Source organism: Pyrgilauda ruficollis, unplaced genomic scaffold (assembly GCF_017590135.1).
Source record: "Pyrgilauda ruficollis isolate IOZ18807 unplaced genomic scaffold, ASM1759013v1 scaffold16, whole genome shotgun sequence".
Lineage (NCBI taxonomy): Eukaryota > Metazoa > Chordata > Aves > Passeriformes > Passeridae > Pyrgilauda > Pyrgilauda ruficollis.
This window is the reverse complement of record NW_024514764.1, coordinates 1,567,602-1,591,288: the sequence shown is the minus strand read 5'-3', so window position 1 is coordinate 1,591,288 and position 23,687 is coordinate 1,567,602. Positions and strand designations below refer to the sequence as shown.

At 55.1% G+C, this 23,687-nt stretch overlaps 1 protein-coding gene across 3 annotated transcripts in view; it reads right to left on the bottom strand.

Annotated features, from left to right (window-relative positions):
• Positions 1-8,192: 8,192 nt before the first annotated feature.
• Positions 8,193-23,687, bottom strand: part of LOC121350761 (ATP-sensitive inward rectifier potassium channel 12) — a 32,766-nt gene continuing 17,271 nt past the window's right edge. For 2 of the 3 annotated variants that reach the window (XM_041462395.1, XM_041462392.1), the window contains one exon: positions 8,193-14,070. In XM_041462395.1, the coding sequence (XP_041318329.1) occupies positions 12,623-13,912 (1,290 nt within the window). In that variant the 5' untranslated portion in view covers positions 13,913-14,070 and the 3' untranslated portion in view covers positions 8,193-12,622. Of the gene's footprint in view, positions 14,071-20,416; positions 20,515-23,687 lie in introns of those variants that run through there. The other variant, XM_041462393.1, reaches the window with a different exon arrangement.

Below are 23,687 nucleotides of genomic sequence, written 5' to 3'. Positions count from 1 at the left end.
CAGCCTCAGCAGAGGTGAGTGTGGCAAGGCCAGAGGGTTCAGACCCTGCTTTCTCCAGCACCTGAAAATAATCTGCAGCACTGGAGAGTTTTATTTCCCAAGGGGCTGAGGAAAGAGAGGAGCCTGGAGTTAATCAAAGTCTGGGAAGTGTGTGGGAGCAGCTGTGACTGGAGAAAGCTCACAGGGTCTGTGCTGGGGAGGGAGCAGAGCTGCGCTGGGGTCTGGGGGCACGGGGTGCAGAGGGATGGGGTCTGTTCAGAGAGTGGCTCTGTGGGAGCACAGGAACATTAATTTCTCAGGTATGGGATGAGGAAGAGGCACCAGGGTGCTGTGCCCCAGCTGGGGGTGCAGGCATGTGTGGCATCACACGTGTGATCACTGTTCAGAGGCCTGAGCAGCATCACACAGCCCTGTGCTGTGACTCAACACACAAGTCCAGCCTGACCTCAGTGGGAGCCAAGTGCTCTGTGGCAGAGGCTGGGGCTCTCCCTGAGCCTGGGGCTGTGGTCTGGGAGCCACACACTGCAAACACCCCCCCTTTGCAGGCCATCCTGCAAAGAATCCCCTTTTATATAAATCCCAGCACATGATGCCAGAGTGGCAGGAGCCTACCCTGCCCCAGCAGGTCATTTCAGGCTTGGCTGAGCTTCTTTCCTCCTGAGGGGATGTTTGCCAGCATCTCGGAAATGGCACTGGTGGGATCTGCAGCCCCAGCACTGCACTGTCAGTCGAGGACCTGCAGCTTGGAGCAGCAAATCCCTCCTGCAGCAGGATAAGGATGGATGATGTGGGAGCATGTGGAAATCTGGCAATGGATTCATTGAGCCTAACTCAGCTTTCCAAAGGTCTGACCCTGTTGGTGCCTCCCAGCTGTGTCTCCCTGGATCCCTGGGAGTGTGTGGACATCTCTGATGTTGAGATCAAAGAGCCTGTGCTCATCCAGAGGGCGGGAAGCACGTGGTGGAAGGGATGCAGGCACAAAGCACTCTGCACTCTCAGCACAACCCTTCCCTCGCTGTGTGGACAAAGCACACACACACACAAGAGCAGTAAAGCTATGGGTAGCACCTGTCCATTTTCCTGAGGGGGAAAACTTCCAGACTGCTCTGCTGGGTGATATTCTGCAGACATTTAGCAGGAGCTAAATCCAGCTGGGATTTAGCAAGGTCTGATGCCTCCCCACTCTCTGGACTGTCACAGTCAAGGCAACGTGTCTTCCTGGGCTGATCAGGGAAAGTGTCAGGGACCTCACAGCCAACACTGACAGGCCAGGGCTTCTCTCACTCTGCTGTGTTTCACTAATTGCACCTCTCCCTAATTAAAAATCAGTGATGTGGCTTTGGCAGCTGCAAGTCAGGTCCCCCAGGCAAGCCCGGGGCAGAGGTTGGGAGGTGGAGAAGGATGGAGCCATCCTGGAGCCTGGTACATCCCCTGCCATGGTCGGGTGCTGCAGAGGAGCCAAACATCCAGGAGAGTCCTCCTGAGGAGGCACAAAATCAGAGCCCACCTTGCCAGAGACGTGGGGCAGCCGAGGGTGTCCTGGGCTGTGGTTGAGCAGGTGTAAAATGCTCCGTGCCAGCTGCAAAGTCCCTTTCCAGGTGACAGTGGTGGCTCCAGTGCCACATGGAGCTGGGAGCTGGGGCTCTGCAGCAGAGGCAGCAAACCCAGGGTGCCCTGGTGAGCTGGGCACTCTCTGCCTCTCCCAGGGAGGGGGCAACTCGCTGCCAGGCACTTAAAATCAGACAAAATAAAAGCTGGATGATCTATAGTGCAGGTTCCTCTTGGCTTGTTGGTTGATGTTCTATCAGCTCTTTTTCCTGCCTTATTTCCACACGAGGAAAAGAGTTTTGTTTCAGGTGTCTTCCCATGGGATAATAGCCTCTCCAAGCAAACTCACCCTGGGTGAAGGCAGGAGCAGCCAGTCAGCAGCACCGATGTACAATGTCAGCAGCTCCAGGGTGATTTTATTAACGAGCTCCTGTGCTCTCGCTGCATCAGTGCAGGCTCACAGGCAGCAGAGAGTGTTCCAATCCCCTGCCACCTTCCACTAGGCCAGGCTGCTCCAAGCTCCATCCAGTCTGGCCTTTTCATACTTGTACATGCCCAGTTTGGAAATCCATGGCTGAGGGGGGTGTCAGTCTGTCGGGATGTCAGATAAGGACAGGAGAGGTGATGCTTTTGTTACCCAGGGAAGCTCTAAGTGGGTCCTACAGCTCACCTAGGGGCTGCTACAGTGAAGTCTTGGGAGAGGGTGAACTGCACAGCAGCCATTTCAAGGGATGAAACAGGGAGGGTCTAGGAGAGGCAAGACACTCTAATCTCTCTGCTGGGCATGGAAATCTTCCAGGAAATGGTGAGCAGACTTTGGAGAGTGGCTGGAAGCCTTCAATGTGGTGGTCTACAAGAGAGCTGGAGAGGGACTTTGGGCCTGGAATGACAGGACAAGAGCAAATGGCTTCAAACTAACAATGGGCAGGGTTAGGGATATTGGGAAGAAATTCTTGACTGTGAGGCCCTGGCAGAGGTAGCCAGAGGAGCTGTGGCTGCCCAGGCAGTGTCCAAGGCCAGGCTGGATGGGGCTGGTCCAGTGTAAGGTGTCCCTGCCCATGGCAGGGGGTTGGAATAAGATAATTTTTAAGGTCCCTTCCAACCGAAATCTCCCAGGGAAACAGGGAGGATGGTGCCCAGCTCCCCTCTCTGGCCCACAGCCAGGGAGGACTTGCAGATGGAAAGCTCCTGGCTGGGGCTGGCTGCTGCTGATGGGCTAATAATACCCCTGGGAGAAGGTCAGGTGGGCAGCAGCACGGGCAGCTCCCATTTCAGCCTGCCACACATCACCCTCAGCTGCCAGAGCCTCCAGAAAATTTTGGGATGTCTTAGAGGAGAGCTGGCAGTGCCACCCTGCCTCCATTGGTGGATTTCCAGGGGGATGGCAGCAGGTGGCTGCCAGTGGTTACCTGCACCATGGCACAGAGAATTTAACCCCCAGCACCATCCCTGCCCTGCATCCCCCAGGTCACCACAGCCTCCCCTGCTTCCCCATCCTAGCAGGAGCTGGCTGCCACCGGGCAGGCCACCGTGCTGTCCCACGGCCACAAATGTCCCAGCAGAGAGGGTTTTTCTTGCTGAAAAGCTGCTTAGCAGCTTACGGAAACAATAAAAGTAGTATTATCTTCAATGGTGAGGCAGATGGTTTGGATGATTGGTTTGACTTTTAAGCTGGATTTGAGCTACGGATATTCTGATTTTTAAGAATTTTTGGCTGGTCAGACTCTGGCGGCGTAATCCCCAGATTCCTGCTCCCATAAATCCACTCCTTTCTGTGCTGGGGGCTCTGGGATGGACACCTGCCCTGGGAGGGGCCTTCAGACACCTGCATGTGAGGGGGGCACCCAGACCCCCCCACCTGGGCTGGCAGCCACCAAGAGCCACCCTCGTCCCCCCGCCCTTGGGGGGACAATCCCCTCTCTGCTCCCATCCTGTGTGGGCAGCTCTGCAAATCCAGGGCTGGCAGGAGCCCAGGCCTGAGCTTCTCCCCGCAACGTTGTCTTTTGCAGAAGGATTTGTTTACTTTTTCTCCTAATTATCAGGAGCTGTGGACTTCCTGCCACCATCTGAGGGCTGGTAGCAGCCCTCAGTGCTCCTTCTCCTGACAGAGCCTGTTCCTGCTGTCACCCCCGCAGCTGGTGTCAGTGTGGAGTGCTCAGAGATCACATCCTGCCCAGCAGGACGTGGCCAGGGGTCTTCTCCATTCCATCCCTCCTGCAGCAGGGACCCTCAGCCCCCCAGGAATCCCTCCAGGGCTGAGGGATCTGCCTCACTCCAGGACCCCCAAGCAGCCCCTGGGGTTGCCCTGTAGCCAGGGCTTTGGGAAAGAAAGGATTTGGGAATGAAATCAGTGGGGTTGGGGAAGGCTCCTGTTGGGGCAGCTCCAGACCAATAAAATCCATGTCTGGAGGCTCGTGGTTAACCCTTTGCTGAGGGACATGCAGCAGTGCCTCAGGTGATGAATTACCTGCCCCAAACCCTGCAGCTGCCCCACCTGAGAAGAGCCATCACATCCAGAACATCCTGTGTGTTAGAATGGTTTTTATTTAGCAAATTTCCGGAGCATGAAAATAAAACTCCCGTAAAACAAGGGTCATCTTTGTGTGTACATTGAAATCATAAACTGAGAAAAGGAGGAAGACTTCTACAGAGGTCAAAGGTCACCCAAAACATCCCTTCAAGAGAAATATCAGTTTTCTGCTCCCACTGTGAGCTCCAGTGCTGGTCAGCAGCCGCCGGTGAAGCAGAGGAGAGGGCGGGAAGGAGGGATGGGGACGAAAGGTCTGGGAAATCTTTACCCAGCTTGCTTCAGTCCTGAACCCCAAACTGCACCCGGATCATGAAACACCAGGAGGAAAAAACCTATTGTGAAACAGCAGGGGTGATTTTCGGTCTGTTTGTGGGAGGCAGAGGGAGGTGAGCCCGGCAAGGGCGGGTCCCACGGAGGTGCCAGCAGGGATGGCGAGGGGACCCGGCTGCCAGCTCGGTGCCCGATCCCAGCAGCCTTTCCCCTGCCGGCTCCCGCGGGGCCTGGCAAAGCTCTGACAGAGCTGCCAGGCTTATCTTTAGCTCTGTTCCCTCCCTCGCCCCCGCGCCCACCTCCTCGCCGCGCTCCGCGTCCCGGCCCCCGCCAAAACACGCGTTATATAAGCGCTCCAGAACCATCTGGGGCTGAGTCAGCCACGAACCCAAACGGACAGCAAGCCCCCGAGGCGGGGATGCCGACCCACGGAGAACGGGGTTTTGGGGGGCATCCCCCCGCCGGTGCCAGCCCTGAGGGTCCGGGACCCCCAGCCCGGAGCAGGGAAGGGGACAGCGAGGAGAGCCCCAGCCTGGGGGCCCGAGTGGTGCTGGGGGTCGTCAGGCAAAGAGGGGAAGGTTTAATTACATACTAATGAGGTGTTTCCAAAATAAATATGCCAGCTGCAGGGGAAGAGGAGAGGGAGTGTCGGCTGGCTGGGGAAGGGATGCTGATCTGTCAGCTTGAGCACATCCTCTCCATCCTGATATCCCACGGGAAACCCTTCTCACTTCTCCCCTTAAATCAGCACCACCGAGCCCGGTGTGATTCCAGATTTATTCATTTGGGGTTTCCCCCCAAAGCCCAGGGTCAAGACAGGAGATGTCCTTCACCTCCTTCGTAAAAATCACCGTATTTCCCTGTGAGCAGCACCTCAGGAGCGTTTGTGACCTGAACTTTGCAGTGTTGTGCTGATTCACAATGGCTTGTCACAAAAAAACTGCCTAAAAGTGACAGAAAAAGGGACGCTGACTCATGTGTTTGCCTTCCCCGAGTGAGGAGAAATGTGAAAGGTGAACAAAGTACTTAGCGGGTGATAATTACATTCTGCACTGAAAAAAGCCAATCCATATTAATAAGCCGGAGTGTTATTGCTAGTAGAGGCATTTTACAATTAAAAAAAAATTAAAGTATTTGAGGTTTTTAACCTTGACAGTGACCTGTTAACAACAAGTGTAAGGAAACCCCTAATTTTGTCCCACTCACAATTATAAATCTGTGTTAAGGAGAAATTCCAGCTGCTGCCTTCCTGGACTCCCTGCAGGGTGCTGGAGGCTGGTTCCCTGGCTGGATCCTGGTTTTAGTGGGATGAAACCTGGTGTGGGATGGAGTGGAAGAGCTGGCCCCTCTGGCACAGCTCTTGGTATTGCCTTTATGGAGGGGGAGAAAGGAGTTGGAGAGGGTCCACCTTAATGTAGGATGAAAAAGCAAATTGCCAGCAGGAGAGCAGAGATGCTGCTCCGTTACTATGGTTACCCCCAGAGATAACCCAGCATCCCTGGGTATCCATGAGGTACCCGAGCTCCTCCTGGACACCTGGAACAGCCCTGGGGCAACTCGGTGGGCAAGGGACCAAATCTGAGGGGTCTGTAGGGTCTGAGGCTCTTGGAGAGCCTGGAGAGAGGATGAATGCAGTATGGATGGAGAAGCAGCATCTCCAATAGGGCCAGGGCAAAGTTCTTTGCCTTCATCCCTCTGAGGTGAGGTGCTGGCGGGAATGCAGAGTTCCCAGCCCCTCTGCCCACCCTCTGCCTCTTGATGACAGACTGGCTCAGCCAGATTTCAGTGGGTTTGAGCCAAACCCATGCAAGCTGATGATGATGCTTTTGGGGAGGCCAAAAACCTCTGCACGGGCACAGAGAGATGCTCTGATCCCCTGAATCCAAAGGGAGAGAGGCAGGAGGGCAGTCAGTGAGGGCTGGTGCAATGCTGAGTTCACAGAGGGTTGTAGCCCTTAAAGACATCTTGAATATTAGAAGTGGAGGTTGCCAGCTAAGAAACAGCCCCAGACTCATTACACTGGTGCCCATCCCTGCTGAAAACTTCCCAGCCAGGCCTGAGAGGTGAAAGCAAGGTCATTCCCCTCAGAGGCACCCACTGCCTTCCCATCCCTGCTGCTCCCACCCCCCAGTTCAGCTCCCAAAGGTGAGGACGGTTGGATTGGAAATAAAGCAAGGACCGAACACCCCGGCAGCGCCTTTCCCGTGGCGCCAGCACCAGCTCGGCTCCCTGGGGATTTCTGTACAAGCAGCCACCGAGGGAGGAATTCTGGAGGCAGTGGGAACCGTCCCCAGGGAGCTGCCGGCTCCTGAATCATTAAACGTTTCCACAAACGGAGCGCTGGGTTTGCAGTGCAAGCGGCTGTGAGGAGTCACTGCCGCATGGCACGGGAGCCGTGGGAAGCTGCTGCACGGGCTGTGCGTGTCCCCAGCTGAGAGGCTGCCAGGGCTCTGCCACAGCATCCCCCACCTCCTCCCTGGCATTTTCCTTCCCGAGAGCCAGTTTGGAGTAGAGTTTTTCCCATCTCTTCTCCTGCCTGCCTCTAACAGGCCATTATCATCCCCGAGAACCCCCCGCTCCTCTCTTCAGCAAGAGAAAAGCTTCCAGAAAAGCATCTGGTCCAGATTTAAAGGCATTAAGAGACAGAGATTGGTGGCTTGTTCTAATAGCTAATCATTATTAAAAGATCGCTCCTTATTTCCAAGATAGATTTGTCTGGCTCCAGCTTCCAGGAAGAGGTGGTTATTATGCCTCTCCCTGCTAGATTAAGTTACCTCTGGGTACCAGTGTGTCCTCCCCATGACAAATGCTGTAATCAAGTCACCTCTCAGTCTCCCCCTTTGCTAAATTAAACGGGCTTTGCTCTTAAATCTTGCTTAGCCCCAGCCCTCTCTGTGATGATTAGAGTGAGTGCCTGGCGGGTTTTTTTTTTGTTGTTTTTTCTTTTTTTTTTTTAATGAGTAAAAAACTTCCTTATGGTGAAAGGGATGGAGCCAATGGGACCCAACAGACCATTAGTGGTGGGTGGAAATGATCAGCCAGCGGTTGCCTGAACTGGATTCAGCCCGTGCCCAGCCTGAGGAACGATGATGGATAATTTCCCCAGGATGTCCCAGCACACGAGCCCCATTCCCTGTGGCAGCCAGGTGTGAAAATCCAGGATGGCAAATCCAGGGGCTCTGTGTCCACCAGGCCATTAACCTCTCTGTAAATAGCATCTCACACTCTGTCTCCACTTTCCTCCAGCCGTGACCATTAAAGACATTCAAACTGTCACTTGGACGTGGCGTGATGTCCCCTGAGGTCCCCACAGGAGGCAGTGCCTGTAGGAAACAGATCCCCCAGGCCCCAGGGGGACCAAGGTCGCTCGGGGAAGATTTGTTGGCTCGGTTTTGGATGGCTGGGCTCGTTCTGCCTGACACATTTTCCCATCTCCGGGCTCCCTGCATGGCTGCACTCTGTTCCTGTGGGCAGAGCCACTGGAGCGAGTGGCACCCAGGGAGGGGCTGTGTTTGGGGGCCTCTGAAGAGCCTCCCCCTGGTTCTAAGTATTCCTGCAGCAGAGAGGAAAATTATCCTCCCAAGAAAAAATCAGATGTGTGCTTTCTGCTCCTGCCTAAAGGCAGAAGGATGGATATTTGCTAAAAGGCTCTTAAAAATAATCTCTCTTTGTCGTGCTGGCCCCAGTCTTGCTCAAAGTTTGCTCCACATATCCTGTGTGTGTGACAACTGACAGACTTGGAAACACGTTGGAAGTTGGCTACAGGCAGACACTTCACTATGATCTTTAAAATATACAGCATGACGCGAGATATTTTAAATAGATCAAAATACATTTATTACATATTTATATTATTTTCTCTAGTCTATTTATATCTTTTGGAGACTCTTATATATAATATATATAATATATTTAAAATAACATAAAATTGGCCAGTTTTGTCATCTGAAATACATTTTACAAATATATATATACATTGCCACATATATCTCAAATATATGTGCAATGAGACAGAGAAACACCAGAGGTGGAAAAGGTACAGATACTTCATTGCATCCCTCAGCTTCTCTACCACCACTGCCCCAGTGAGCAGACTCAGCATTTCATCCCTGCCAGACCAGTGCTCCCAGTTGCCAACCTGCCCTGTGAACTGGTGCCAGGTCTCTGTCCCCAAACCCAGGTGGGGCCAGGCCTGGGGGAGCACTGGGGCGTGTTTGGGGGGAGATGGAGGGGAGAAGGTGCCCTGGGAGTGGGCAGCAGGACAGATGTGCACAGCTGGTGGCCCAGGGGGTGAGTGGCATCGGGTTGGGCGCTGTCCCACGTCCTGTCCCTGCTCCTGATGCATCTGGATCCTGCCCTGAGCCAACCCCCCCGTGGCAGCATTCCTGAATTGGGGGGTGGGAGAGCAGGATGTGGCCGGAGTGCTGGACACGGCCACAGCTGCCACACGCTTGTTTCTGTGTGCAAGAAATGGGAGGGGGACACACACACACACACACACACACAGGGGACTCTTTTGGTTGTCAGCACGAGAGGAAAGGGAAGAGCAGGAGGGTTTAAAAATAAACGTATTTGTTCTGCCTTATTAAAGATAGAAAAGGTGGCTCTGAAATCATCTCCTACAAAAGGTTTGAAGGTCAAGCAGGCACCGAATCGCGAAAGGTTGAGCGCTAAGTGATTGTCTCAGCCCTAAAAGACAAAGTGCACTAAATTCGGTGATGAGAAGCTAAGGCTCGTCCCCGATGGCCCCCCCGGCCGAGGGAGGACCCCCCAGGGCACAGGATGCTCTTCCCAGAGGTGGATTTGGGGCACGGGGATGCTTTCTGCCCTCACTGGGGAGATTTTTAGGGTGAGCCACAGTGGAGCAGCAGCAGGCGCAGCCCCGACCCCCGGCCTGGGGAGCTGCTGCTGTGAGCCCCTGCCCAGGGCAATCCCTGCGGGATGCTGCCAAGAGGATCGGCGGCTCTCTCCTTCCTCGGACTCCTGCCATCCTCCAAGCATCAAGTGTAACTCCAGGGGTGGAGCTGGCTTGCTGGAGGAAATGGCCGGTGGCTGTTTTTTTGTGGGGGGGACATTTCACCTTGCTCGTCTCCAAGCCCCTTCCCACAGGGATTCCACTCCACAAAAACCCACGCCCCCAAAGCATCCCTGTGCCTTCCCAGCCCCCTAAGGAAACCCAAGTGCTGAACTTGGGCTTTCCCCACCTTTTTTCTGTTTCATTTTTTTTTCTTTTTTACCCCTTTCTTTGACAATTGATGGGATTTCAGCTATGGCTGGGCAGCCTTGCCCATGCTCCCTGGTGGCAGGAAAAAAGACCAGTAGCTCTGAGCTCTCACAGGTAGGCAAAAATAATATTTATACACTATGTACCGGCGTGGTCCATGGTCAGGACAAGGACTATACAGTAGATATAGGACATCTCACCAGAGCTAGACCCTCACTAGCAGGGTTTGGGGCAGGGGGTGTGTGAACAGGGGCCAGGGAAGGTCCGAAATCCCCTCACTGTGCCAGCCACAGGTGCTCCCTGTCCCAGTTCACATCCTCCTACACAGCAGTTTAAAAATACATCTGTATATATTATTCTATTCTCCCAGGTAACACTGTACAATCATAGAAGTTTCTTTAAAAGCAATAATTTACTTAAAGACATCTCTATTTCTCTTTCGTTTTTATACAAATATTTACTGTGATATATATATATATATATTTATAAAGAAATTAACCCTCTGAGAACTCTACAGCAGCAAGATGTGCACCTTTTATTTTTTTTAATAATTATTATTTATTCAAAAGAACCTAAAACCACTTAAAAGCATTTGTTTTAAAAAAATAAATAAGTAGTGCTCACACAAAATCTCTCTGCCCCCCCCATCCATCCTTCCCACCCCCCCCAGATGCTGTGGTGCAAAAAGCAAGGGGTGAAAGCATCCCCCCAGGAGCAAAGGGATTTGTGATGGGATGGCATCCACCTTCACTGCCTTAGAAACATAAATGTCATGGCTGGAGCTCAATGGCACGTCCCTACGTGTCCCCACTTTTGGGGACAACGCGTTTGGGGCACTCAGTGCTGAGAAAGCTGCCTCCCAGTGCTGCCCCTGGAGAAGGTTTTCTCCCAGTGGTTTTTAGAGGAAGCCAAAAAACAGAGCAGCCCCTTGGAGAGCAGTGTGGGGTGATGGTGACAGACACTGGTGGGAAGAAGCTCTGCAGGGATGATGTCCCTGTCCCCAGCACAGTGCTCGGTGGCACAGGGCAGTGGGACACTCGGGGCAGCCCTTCCCCAGAGCCCTTGGCAAGACGAAGATGGGGATGGGGACACAGGACAAATCCTGCTTCTGCCACCCACGTTTGGACACGCCACAGCAAGTCCTGACCCCAAGACACGGCTTCCCTGGTGTGGGGGGAAAAGCACCGGGAGCCCATCACAGCCAAAATGCTGTGGAGGACCCCACTGTTGAGCCCTCTCCCCACGGGCTCCATGCCCAGGGTCAGATGAGGGATGCCCATGGGTGCAGAGCCTTTCCCATGGCCACAGGGAGCAGGCAGCCAGAATTTGGCTCCCAGAGCACCAACGAGCAGCACAGCCAGATGAAGGGACCCCCAAACCTGCACCTGCCTGACTTCTTCCCTCTGTGGGGAGCAGGGCAGGAGCAGAGGCTTCCCGTGCATGGGATGCTTTGCCTTGTGCCGGAGCCAAAGCTAAACCAGGTTTAAACCAAGGCCAGCCTGAAAGGCGGTGGATGATGAGATGTGGGTGCTGAGAGCAAGAGGGGGGATGCAGGATGGGGGCTGTGGAGAAGGGCTGGGACACGGGATGAGTTCGCATCTCTAAGGCACAATCCACCTTGAGGCTGGGACACAGGGATGGGCTGAAGCGCAAGATGGGGTGATTTTCTCAACTGGCATCTGTTCTTTTGGGGAGAACATCTGCCTCTGAAGCAGGACTCTCTGGTGGGTTGGGAATTCATAAAGCCCAGCCTGGCACGGACACAGCTCCAGGACTAGAAGTGCAGCCCAACAAGATGACTTTCCCATTGATTTCCATGTTTGAAAATATTCTTCAAGGAAGAAAAATACCAAATTGGTCAGAAAAGTGGGGAAATACCCAATTTTGAGAGCTCTCCACTCTCATTTTTTGTGCTTTTCACTGTTATGTCCCAGTTACGGTGAACCTTATGAATTCCTCATCAGAGATGTTGGGGAGACCCAACACTTCAGCAGCTGATGTTCCAGACCCCATTTCCACCCTGAAATACAACATTTCCAGAAATTGGCTAATTACCATGTTTACAATGCTTTTTTCTCTCACAGCCCTGCTTATTCTTATTACCTCCTTTGTCAATAATTCCACTACTTCCTTTCACTGCCACGGACCTACAGTCACTTACATCTGTTTTCTGCACATGAAGCCATGCCAGTGGCAAAAACCCACCCCAAAATTGGATGCAATCATAACCTTTAGCTCTTGAATTTACCCAACAAGTCACCCCCTCAAAGGACCTTGGTGGCTTCTTCATTCCCTCGTTCTTTTTTAAAAAATACTGAATGACTTCTTTCAGATTTAATATTATTATTATTGTTATAATTATAATAATAATTATTATTATTATTATTTTGGTAAACAGTCTCCCAAACGGTGCAGTGAAAATATTAAAAACCCTCTCACCTCCCTCCCCCATTTTTTCCCAAATTAAAAAGAAGTACATTAATGTTGCATGTTATTTCAAGTGTTGTTCTTGTGCAACTGAACCAGACCGCCTGCCGAAGGAGCAATTGTTTTGTTGTTGCTGCTCAGTTAAAAAATAAAAAGAAAAGAAAATAAAGAGAGAAAGAGAGAGAGTAAGATTTGTTTCCTGATATTTCCTCTTTTTGGATCTCGCAGTGCTCGGCTCCAGGAAAACGCTGGCGTTTTCCCCGTGGGGAGAGCAAAGCCCCACGGGGCCGTGCGGGGCGAGCACCTGCCCACGCCCCACAGACCCTCCTCTCCTCATCCTTCCTTCTGTCCATCCATCCGTCTGTCCATCCATCCATCCATCCCCCAGAACCGTGGGCCCTGCCGCGGGCGCTGGGCGCGGGGGACGCGCCGTGGCCTGCCACCGTCCCCTCTGCAGACCGCTCAGTGGTTATTGCGATGAAACTGAAAACTATGAACGATACTAATTTCTCAAGCATTCCTATGGCACTTGCATTGTTCTGCATAATTTGAGCGGGTTGTAGGGGAAGAGATTAGAGGAGGAAAAAAAATACCCTTGGAAAAGTCAACGGAAGGACCAAGAGTCATATTTCTGACTCTCTCCTGTACGACCGCTGATCCAATGCTATTGTGGCTTGAAGCCTGTCAAACTCGTGCCTGTTGTCCGGGCTGAGGTCCTCCAGACCCCGACTGTCATCGTCTTCCTCTTCCTCGTCACGGCTCATGAAGGCCAGCTCGTTCTCGTAGCAGAAGGAGTTGGTGCTGGGCAGCAGGAATTTGTTCTCCACCAGGTCCTTGGCGCTGCAACGGGGCGTGGACGGGACCTCATAGGTTTTGTGGAAGTGGGAATAGTCTACTTTGTACTGGTTTTTCTCCTCAAACAAGACAGGCTCGAAGCGGTGGCCCCACAGTATCTCACTGGCCAGGTAGGAGCTCCGAGCTTGCGTCGTCATGGCTGTGGCCTCTACCATGCCCTCCAGGATGACAACGATCTCAAAGTCATCTGTCTCCAAGTCCTGGCGGCTGATCCCGAACAAGGGGCTGTCTTCGTTGATCTCATGGAGAATGGTGATGGGAGACACCAAGAAGATACGGTCCAAGCCTTTATCAAACCCCACGTCAATGTCTATTTGGTCGAGCGGGATGTACTCCCCTTCCTCTGTGATCCTGGGCTTAATTAGCTGAGCTCGTACGTGGGCTTCTACTATGTGGCTTTTCCGTAGGTTCCCAACCCTCCACATCAGGCAGAGTTTTCCATCTCTCATTGCCACTACTGCGTTATGGCTGAAAAGTAATGTCTGAGCCCGTTTTTTGGGCCTGGCCATTTTTGCCATTATTGCACCAATCATGAAAGAGTCGATTATGCAGCCCACGATGGACTGAACCACCACCATGAAGACGGCGAGCGGACACTCCTCGGTCACGCAGCGGAAGCCGTACCCAATCGTCGTTTGGGTCTCGATGGAGAACAGAAAAGCAGCCACAAAGCCATTGACCTGCAGAACGCAAGGCTTGAAAGTATCATCTCCACCCGGGTTTTCTAGGTCTCCATGGATGAGTGCAATTAGCCAGAAAATCAGCCCAAACAATAACCAGGACACCAGAAATGCCAGGGAAAATAGCAAGAGCATATACCTCCAGCGGATGTCAACGCACGTGGTGAACATGTCTGCAATGTACCTCTGTGGTTTGTCATCCATGTTAGTGAACTCCACATTGCACTGACCATTCTTCTTTACAAACCTGTTCCTGCATTTCCTCCTGGTGTGGATTTTCCCATTGCCAAAGCCGTTGATACCAGGCATGGTGGTCAACCTCAGCCCGTCTTCCTCGGAGGACACGATGCTGTAAGGGTTGACTCTGCCTGTTGTCATCCCTGAGCCAAGCCCACAGTGAAGGTGAAGAGTCTTGCGACTCCCAGTGTCCCCCTGACCCACCCCTGCCCACCCCCCAAATTCTCCTGCGGTGGAAGAGAAGTCCCAAACTTCCACGTCTTGGCTGCCACGTCACCACGTGGATCCTGTGAGAGGCTCTGCAATGAGAAAACAAAGACAGGGCCGTTACCACTCATGGCACAGGGACCCAAGGGGTTGCTTGGCCAATGGTTCTGATGGGCTGCATGTTGAGTGACAACCTCCTACACTGCTCTAATTCTCCCTTCCTTGGCTGGGCTGCTCTCAAAAACCACACAGAGGAAAGGAGAAGGTGTTAAAGTTTCTTCTTTCATGATACGAAGTGAGTGAACAAATCTTACTGCATTTGCGGGACACTCAACATCTCCAGCAGATGAAAAACCTGGAGTTTCTCCACTTCACTTTTCCCACGAGCTCTGCCACTAGAGAGGAAAGCAGAGAGGCTGAGCTGTTCTCCGTGGGACACAGATACCAATAAAGGTACTCCTGGAAGCAGCTCCATCAGTTCACATTGCCCGTGCCAGATGGATTGGCGCCCAGCCCAGCGCCGACCTCAGAGCACCAGCTCTTCTGGGCTCCAGGGAAAGCACAGGGACATGTGGATTTAACCTCTGTCCCCCTGCCCGGGGATGGGAGAGGACACAGCCAACGTGCATCTGGTTGGAGAAGCTCCCAGGAAGGTACTTGCTCAGGGCAGATGTCCTGAGGAGCAACTTTCCCAACGTATCCACTGGGACATGGAGCCATCCACGGTCACAGATGGGTTTAGCTGGCCAAGTCTCATGAAGGAACAACTGCCACTGGGGAATGGGGAGCTGTTTTGGTCCCTTCTGTACGGCTCAGCTGCAGGGTCAAGGACCTACACTCAGCTTTGCTTGGGAGAGAGGTGACATGGACATGGGAGAGGTGGCCCAAGCCTGGTGGGCTCCCTGGTGGAGGTGAGCACATGGTGGGTGAACCCACTCTGCCAGGCTGCTGGACCCCCCCCAGCCCCTCGTGGGGCTGCATCAGGGAGTGGACACGATTGTGGAGAAGCCACGTGGCACATCCCAAGCCCCTCAAAGAGATGGCACCACAGGAACTCTCCACACACCACCCCCTGGCACAGATCACCCTATTATTTAGCGCCATGGGACGTGCCACTGAGGATGGAACCGCCTTGCTGGTGGTGAGACCTGCCCAGGGCACCAGCATGGCGGGGGAGCAGGCGCAGAGCCCCCCGTGAGAGCCCAGCTGGTGCCTGGAGCGCAGCGAAGCCGCCGGGCTGGACGTGCTGTGCTGGATCCGCCGGCCCCATCGATGCGCTCGATCCCTGCAATCAGCTCCAGTGCCCGGGGACACGCTCTTTTCCCTTTTTTCCTTTCCATGTCACACAGAGTTTCAGGGACCCCTCTGCTGTGAGGTGATGCCAGGACAGACCCCAGGAGCCGACTCTGTTTTGGGTACAGGGACGTTCTTGTGGCACAGCCCCTTTCCCATCTGGGACCCCACATTCCCGGACCGGGCCCTTCCCGGAGCTCCTGGGGGACAGACCCCCCCGTCCCAGGCCGGCAGCGGCAGCCTGGGGAGACGGCAGCTAAATAAAGGCAGCAAAGTGGATGTGCCGGAGCAGGCGGCCGCCTGCGGCTCGTCCTTTATTTAGCACAGTTTTGTTTGGAAATACACTTTCTCGAGTTCGCTGAAAGCTGAATTTCTGGTTTGGTTTAAATTTGAAGGCTGGAGCCCCACGCTGCCGCTGCGGGAGGCTCAGGCTGGGAGCCGGCTCATGCAAACACACGGAAACTCGTGGCTGGACGGGCTCTGACAGGGGAGCGGCCGGGGACAACATCCCCGTGGTCACTCTGCATCTCCTTGGCTCCGGAGTGCATCCTCCAGCACCACCCTGGCACCTCTCCACAGCCAGAACTGCTCCAGGGGCTGCCAGAGGTGTTCCTGGAGCAACATCTCCAGAGGTGTTCCTGGAGTTGCATCCCCCTGTTCCTGGAGCTACATCCCCCTATTCCTGGAGCTACATCCCCAGAGGTGTCCCTGGAGCTACATCCCCCTTCTTGCCGGCTTCCCACAAACCTGCCTATCACAATTTTCCCTCACAGGAACAAAATGAAAACTTCCCTGGCAATCCCTGCCGGTTAATCCCATTCCCAGCCCAGCTCCAGAGCAGGCAAACCCCGCTGGGTGTGGGGCAGGAGCGGGACCGTCCCCTGCTGTCGGTGCCACGCGTCCCGCGCAGAGCTAACAGCTTTAACGTGTAGAAAACAAAACAGGCTCATAATTCCAGTTTCGGGAATGAGCGGCCCCGGCTCCCCGCGGCTCGCAAGGCAGGACTGCCCCAGCTAATGAGCTGACAAGAGAGGCAACAACTCCTGCCACGAAACTGCAGCAACCCAGCTCCCACGGCGGAGCGGATCCCCGCCGAGAATCCGAGTGTCTCCAGCAATCCGCCAACTGCACGCTTAATTTTATTTATTTTACTTTTTTTCATAAAAGGGGATGTTAAATGTTACGACAATATTCGGAGCAGCCAGCACGCTGGGAAAAAGTGCTGAGTGCCGGAGATATCACTAGTTAGAGCCGGCTGAATGTGTCAATGCGATTTATCATCACACCTTTCCCTGCGCCTCTAGACGGGACGCGTTTCGGCTGCCACCCGCATCCTAGCGCGGATTTTCCCCTGGGAGAGTGCACACAGCCGGGCTGTGCTCAGCTGGGGGCTCGGAGGAGCTCGGTTTGGGGATGATGAGTTTGCCGGTCCCCCGTTCTCGGGGCAGGAGAGGTGACCGGCCGGGAGGGGACGGCGTGAGCGGGTCACACTCGGTGCTGCTGCCTGCCCCGAGCCGGAGATAGCGCTGCCCTGCGCCGGGAGATAACGCCGCTATCTCCCGCGGAGATGCCCTTCATGGCCCGGCAGCAGGACAGCAATGTCAGCGGCGAGGAGGGAGCTCTGTGTGCGGCACAGCCCAGGGAGCCCAAATATCCCCTGCTCGCCCCGTCCCGACAAAGCCACCCCTCACCAGGCACCCCAAACCGAGGGGAGGCAGCTCAGGGGCTGCAGGCTCCCCGAGCCATGCCGAGACAGCAGCAACGCCTGAATAACTCCCTCCTACAATGCCCTGTCCTTGAGCACTGCCAAAAAATTAAGGGTCAGCACAAGGCAGGCCAGGTCAGGACATATAAAGAATAAATGAGAACAAATGGCCCCTTGTTTCCCCTCCACTGCCAGGGAGGACAGGAAAGAGGTTCCCACCACAGTGCATCCCTAATGAGAAAAAACTGCTTCATTTTGGTAAGGACACAGGAGAAAAACAGCCACAGGCACACACCCCTCCCCAAGACAGCCACATACCCCCCTATTTCCAGCAAGCAGTCGAGAAATTGATGTCTGCAAGACTTGGTGGCACATACAGAAGGGAAACTGAGGCACGTGGGACAAGGAAGTCCCTTGGTGGCAGGAGTGGAGGTGACAGGGCGCCTGGAGAGATGCTGGCTCATCCCTGTCCCCCTGAGCCATGCGTGGGTGCCACGGGTACGGGAGCAGAAAAAAGGGCCACTTGCAGCCTTTGTCACCACTGGGGCCAGGTGGCCTCTGTGGGGTGATGGGCTTGTGCTTAAGCACCCTAAAACTCCTGCTAAATGCACCCTGGATCAGAGAGATCCTGGGAAAGAGCCTTTCAGAGGCTGCACTGAGCATTCCTTTGGCCCCAGACTCTGTGGTGTGATGGGGGGACTGAGCACCCCCGTCCAGCTGCCTCCGTGTCTGTTCCAGCTCCAGCTCCAGCACCCTGCCCTGCTCCAGCACCCACCCTGCTCCAACACCCATCCCTGCTCCAGCACCCTCCCTTGCTCCAGCACCCATCCCTTCTCCAGCACCCATCCCTGCTCCAGCACCCTCCCTTGCTCCAGCACCCTGCCCTGCTCCAGCACCCTCCCCTGCTCCAGCACCCATCCCTTCTCCAGCACCCATCCCTGCTCCAGCACCCATCCCTGCACTGGCAGAGTTCTGGGGCTCTACATCCACCCCTGCTGCTTCCCACTGCTCCTGCTGTGTCCCCTTGCCCGGCTGCAGGGCAGTGCCATGGGGATCTGGGAATTCCACAACACCCACAGTCACCCCAACCCACAGCCAGCCCTGCCATCCCCCAGGGCTTGAAATCCCATCTTGTTCTCCTGGAAAATTCAGGATGGATGGATGTTTTTTTCCATCCCCTCACATCCATACACCCAGAGAGTGGGACATGGCTGGGGGGAAGGATGAGGGCAAGGGGCTTGCAGGCCTTGGCAGGGACCACCTGCACCAGGGGCTGCCAAAGGGTGCCCCAAAACCCATCCAGACTGCCTTGTCCACATGACACCCACCCAAACCTCTGGAGTACCCCCTTACCCCTCCCCACAGCCCCCTGCCGACCCCCACAGCCCCCCAGCTGCGCTGGCTCGGAGGGTGGATGTAAATATTCCAGGAAATCGGCCTGGGAAGGGGCAGAGCCCCAGCTACTCCCCAGACAGGGAGGGCTCAGCCAGAACCCGGGGAGGGGTCAGCCCTTACCTGGTGTGTGCCCAGGGCGACCCCAGCTCTCCCCAGACATGGCTGCAGGGCACAGGGTGCCCCAGGGCCCTGCTGCAGCCCAGGCAGGAGACAGAGAGTTTTAATTGAATTTCTAGATTATCCTGGAGGAGAAATTGTAATCTCCTTAAATCCAACCTCTGGTCGAGTCCCGTAACCTACTGTCCTGCGCCGGGGAAGGGATTTAGCGAGGGGGAGGGGAGGTTTCCCAGCCTGCTGATGCTCCAGACCCTGCACCCAGCAGGATTTGATCCACAGGACGTCAGAGATCTGCTCCCAGCAGCCCTAGGGCCCTGCAAATTAAAGTTCTGCAGCAGCAATGCCCTGTCCCCTGTCCCTGTGTCCTGCCATGGTGACAGTGTCCCAGGAGCCTCAGGAGCTGGTGGGGTTGGGACTCTGGTGATGGAGATGGCCAGAGCCGGATCAGTGGGGTCTTTGGAGGGTGAAGAGGAGCCATCCTGGGTGGGACTCATGGCTGGGAGTTGTCCAGGGCTTAGAACTGAAATACCACCCAGCCCAGCCATGCCCAAGGTGCCAGAGGGTTGTGCAAGTCCCCAAGCAAATCCTGTTCCCTGCCCAGGCTGTGGTGGGTGCCTCCCTCCCAAAAAAACCATCCTTGGATCGTGTGGGCCAGAGGATGTGCTTGGAAGGGTTGGTGACCTTGGGGTGTCTCCATCACACATCCCTGGTCCCTCCTGCATGCTCCCAAATCCGGATACCTGCTGGGCTCCAGCCCCAGCCCCAAACCTCCCAGGGATGGGGCTGAGGCAGACGATGGCAGGGCTGGAATCAGTCGGCCACGCTCCTGCCTCCCGTAGCTGGGGCCTCTGCAGGGACACGGATTTCCGCTGGGAATGGCAGGTTCCCATCCAGCACATGCCAAGAGGCTCAGGGGAGAGGCAACACCCCTGCCCCAGCCCTGGCCCTGACCAAGGGGGGAGCATCCAGCTGCTAAAAACCACCGTGGGAAGAAAGGGAAAAGCGAGGCAGAAAGGGCAAATGTCTCCAAGTGGATTTTGTCACCAACCAGACGGAAACGAGCTGAGGGCCACAGTGCTGAGGGCTTCCTATCCTGAAGGTAACACCAGTGATTGGAAGCATCCCTGGGATATCACAGGCACGGATTATTTCGAGGGCCCTCTCACACCTCAGGGTCAGAGGCAGGAGATGATGGATCTGGATCCATTCATCCTTGTTCAACGAGACTAACCCTGTACCTCCTGCTTGCCCGGTTCCAGTGGAGGCCTCTTTCCCAAATCCCATTACTCCCAAGGCAGGTTTCACTTGTTCTCACCTAACACAACCCCCCCACTCCACGAGCCGTGTCTCTGCTCCAGGGAAATCGCGAGTGTGGGCAGAGCCCGCGCCCAGGAAATGTTTATCCTGAAGGCACAAACACAGGCAGGTTGGGAGCCATGGAGCTGCCAGCCAGAGCCAGGGGCTGTGGGGAGAGCAATGGCATCTCCCCACGGTGACATTCCAGCTGGGAATCTGCATGGAAAGGAGCGGGATCACCATGAAAACCAGCTTAGGATAGACACATCCCTTCCAGCCAGGAGAGTCGGGATGTAAGCAAGGCTGAGCCATCAACTGCTCATCAGCACCCTCCACCCTTTTTCGGACCTTAAACCCACTGTCATTCCTGCTCCACCAAAACATTAACAACTGCTCAGCTCTCGGTGAGAAATGCAGCCCGTGTCCTGCTATCCCAGACAGTTTTCCTGGCTCCATGGCAGTGCCAGGCTAAAGCTGTCATTTCTGAAGTGCCGTGTTTCCAGTGCTCTTTGGCACTGCCTGGATTAAGGTGTCAGCAGAGCCCTAAACGTGACTGTTTACCCCAGGAGGAAGGAAACGGGGAGGAAGGACATGCCAAGCTCAGGGAGAGCCGCCCTCCTGGCTCTACTTACCCCGCGGTCGCAGCGAGAGCCGCAGATGCTGAGCCCGGTGCCGGCGGCCGGGGGAGCGGAGCGGGGACTTTGCCGATGTCCTGCCTAATTGCTCCCGAGCTCAGATTACAGCCTCGCTTCTTCCCTACATGTACAGGAGATGGCACCTCGGCCGCGGCCCCGGGAGCCACCGCCAGCGAGGGGGATGTGCACCTTCAGCGGCATTTCCAAGGGGCACGGAGGGGAATCGCCCTGTGGCAATGGTGGGGAGCCCACGATGCCTTGGCGGTCCCAGGGGCGTTGGAAGAGAAGCAGCTTGGAGGAGATTTCAGAGATTTTTGGGAAGTGAAGGAGCAGCCAGAAGGATGAGACACATTCCAAACTGGTGGATCAGACAGTGGTGTCAGGCAGTCGGTGTTCCAAGGCAAGACCACTTTGTTCTTGCTGTTTAATGATGGCCGTGACACAAACCCCATCTTCTCGGGAGAGGATGAAAAATCACCCTCCTTTTCTGCTGGGGATGTCCAGCTCCCCTGGCATGCTCGTGATGCTGTCCAGCATCTTCAAGACAAAAAAGGGCCTTGCACTGTTTTTGCAGCTATTGGTTTTCCTCCAGCTCATGGCTCTGCCCGCAGCAGTTCATGAGTTTCAGTGTCTTCGAAATCCTGAAAGGGCTCCCTTTAAAGCTCTCATTCCTCAAGCAAAGCCCGTTTGGAGGAAATAATCTTCCCAGTGGGTAACAGGTTTCTGTCCCAATGTTTCTGCCTTTTCAACACTTCTTTGCTGTCACCAGAGAGCTGGACAACCCCAAACTTCAGACATGACCCCAAACCCAAATAGCTGAAGGGCAGCAAAGGCAGGGCAGGGTATTTTGGGGACCGTCTTTATCTGCTGCATGAAGATTTAGCACAGGCGTTGCATAACGCTGGGGGGGTCACTGCTCTCGTCCCCTCTCGCCGTCAGAGATCAGAGACTCAATTAATCCTCCCTCATTCCCTGCCCACGGGGACCAGCCATGGGTGCCCTCTCAGCCTGGCCCTGGCAGCAAGAAGTCAAATCTCTGCCCGACATCAGCATCCACTGATGTTGGTAGCCCACAGCCTGGGGGTGACGTGCTGTGGGACACTCCACTGCCACATCCCAGGGCACCCATTGCCACCACCCAGGGCTACCATTGTTCCTCCCAAGCCACCCACCTTGCTTGGAAAGCTCTGTTCAAATTGAGGTGGCCATGAAGGAACCAGACAGACATCCCTAAAAGGATTCATTATTTCTGATTCATTATTTCATTATCCCAGCCTCGGGTTCCGTTGTTAGGGGCTCTGCAGAGACAGAGCCTGTGGCAGAGATCTGGGCATTTAAGGCATCTAAAAGGTCATTTTTAAACCATCAAGGTTTGGTGCACATCTGCCCGTGTTTCCCCTCTGCTCCTTTGCACAGAGCAGGTCACTGGTGGGTGGCTTGCTCAGGCACACACTGCAGGATCACAACAGCAATGAAGGGATCCCTACTTTTTTTTGGCCAGCCCTAAAATAACAACCCCCACGTGTGTCCTTGTGCAACCCTACAACGAACAAGGCGAGTGCAAAGCCTGGCGTTGGCGAGCCCGGGCACTGCTGTGTGCACACACGGGCTGACAAGGAGAAGAGCACCAGCAGGAAAACCCAAAATGCTGCCACAGGAAGATTTGGGGAGGTAATGGTGGTGTCATGCTGCTGCCAGCCACAACAGCCTGCAGAACACCTGGGGTCCTGGTCCTGCCCACCAGCATCCCTTGAGCAGTAAAAATAGACATCACACAGCATCCTGACATGGCTGGGGGGCCGTGATGGCAATGGGAGGGCACAGAGCAAAAGGACCCCGTGGCTGGGGCAGGGGCCAAGTCTGGTGGCACTGGGGAGGATGACAAGTCTGGTGGCATTGGGACAGGGTGACATGCCCCTGGTGAAGAGCCTCACGGAGAGTTACACAACGCCGGCCCCGCCGCCCTTGGCCGTGTGTGCCGTGCGTGCTGCTATCGACACGGCCCCGGCCGCCCTCCGACATCCCCGCGGGCACAGAACTCTGCAAGTGGCGTAAATGCGAGTGCACGTGAGCAGGGGACCTGCTGCAGCCCCCCCTCAAAGCCTGGAGCTCCTGCAGTGGTCAGCAGCCGTGCAGCAGCATCCCACTGTGCCCTGGCTCGGATGTGCCGTGGCAGGGGGTCGGGGGGCTGTGTGGAGCAGGGGGGACAGGACAGGCACCCACCCCCAGCATCCTGCTGGGAAAACACAGTGGCTAAGGCACTGCATGACCCCCGCCCAGGGACTTTCAGGACATCAAAGACCAGCAAGAAGGACGCAACAAATTCAAACCTGGGGGTTGTGATACCAGATTAGGGCAAGGCAGTAGGTGCTGCAGGCAGGACCTTGGTTCTTTGGTCTTGCCACTTAAGGAGGTCTCTGAACCAAAACCACCACCAAGCCTATTTCAGGAGAGGAAGAAAAATCCCCCTCTGTTTCTTCTGGAGGGGAAAAACACTCTCTGCTCCCACAGGCAGCAAGGAGCTGCCTGAGCACAGCAGCGGGAGAAGGAGGGATGCTTTTGTCCATAGAGGTGGGGAAACTGAGGCACGGTGGCTGGAGAGGCCTGAGCGTGGGGACTGGCAGCAGCCTTTGTCATCGCCTTCCCCTCTGCCTGGCCTGGCCCCAGGTCAAGATATTTATAAAGCCGATAAGGGAGCAGAAAGAATTTTCCAAACGCTGAAGTTACGTAAGCTCTCCTCGCCCTCCATGGACATCGCCTTTAATTATAGGCTTGGTTTGGGGGGGAGCCCTCCATGCTGGGGCTGGTGGGGGCCACCATTGCATGGTCACCCCAAAGGGTCTCACCCTCCTCTCTCTCACCACAGAGAGTCCCCAGAGCCAGGCACCAGCCTGTGCCAGCAGTCACCCTGTGGAACCCCATTCCTGAGGGACCCTGATGGTTTTGTGGCCATCTCCCCATCCTGTGTAGGGGACCCCAGGTTTTAGTCTGGGTTCTGGGTGGCTGAGCCCCCCAGGGTGTGCACACCGCTGCAGCCCACCCCAGCACGTGCTGGATGTCGCGGCAGGTGACAACCTGAGCACAGCTGGCATTGCCATGGTGACAATCGATGGCTGCTGCTGGGAGCACTAGTGTGGAGGTGCTGCACCAGCACCTGCCCCCCAAAGTGCTGACCCCCACCTCAGACACTGCAGTCACCCCCTGCCCTCTACCAGCCCCATTCCCACCACTCTTTATCCCATTGCACCTCACAGGCGACTTCCAAACC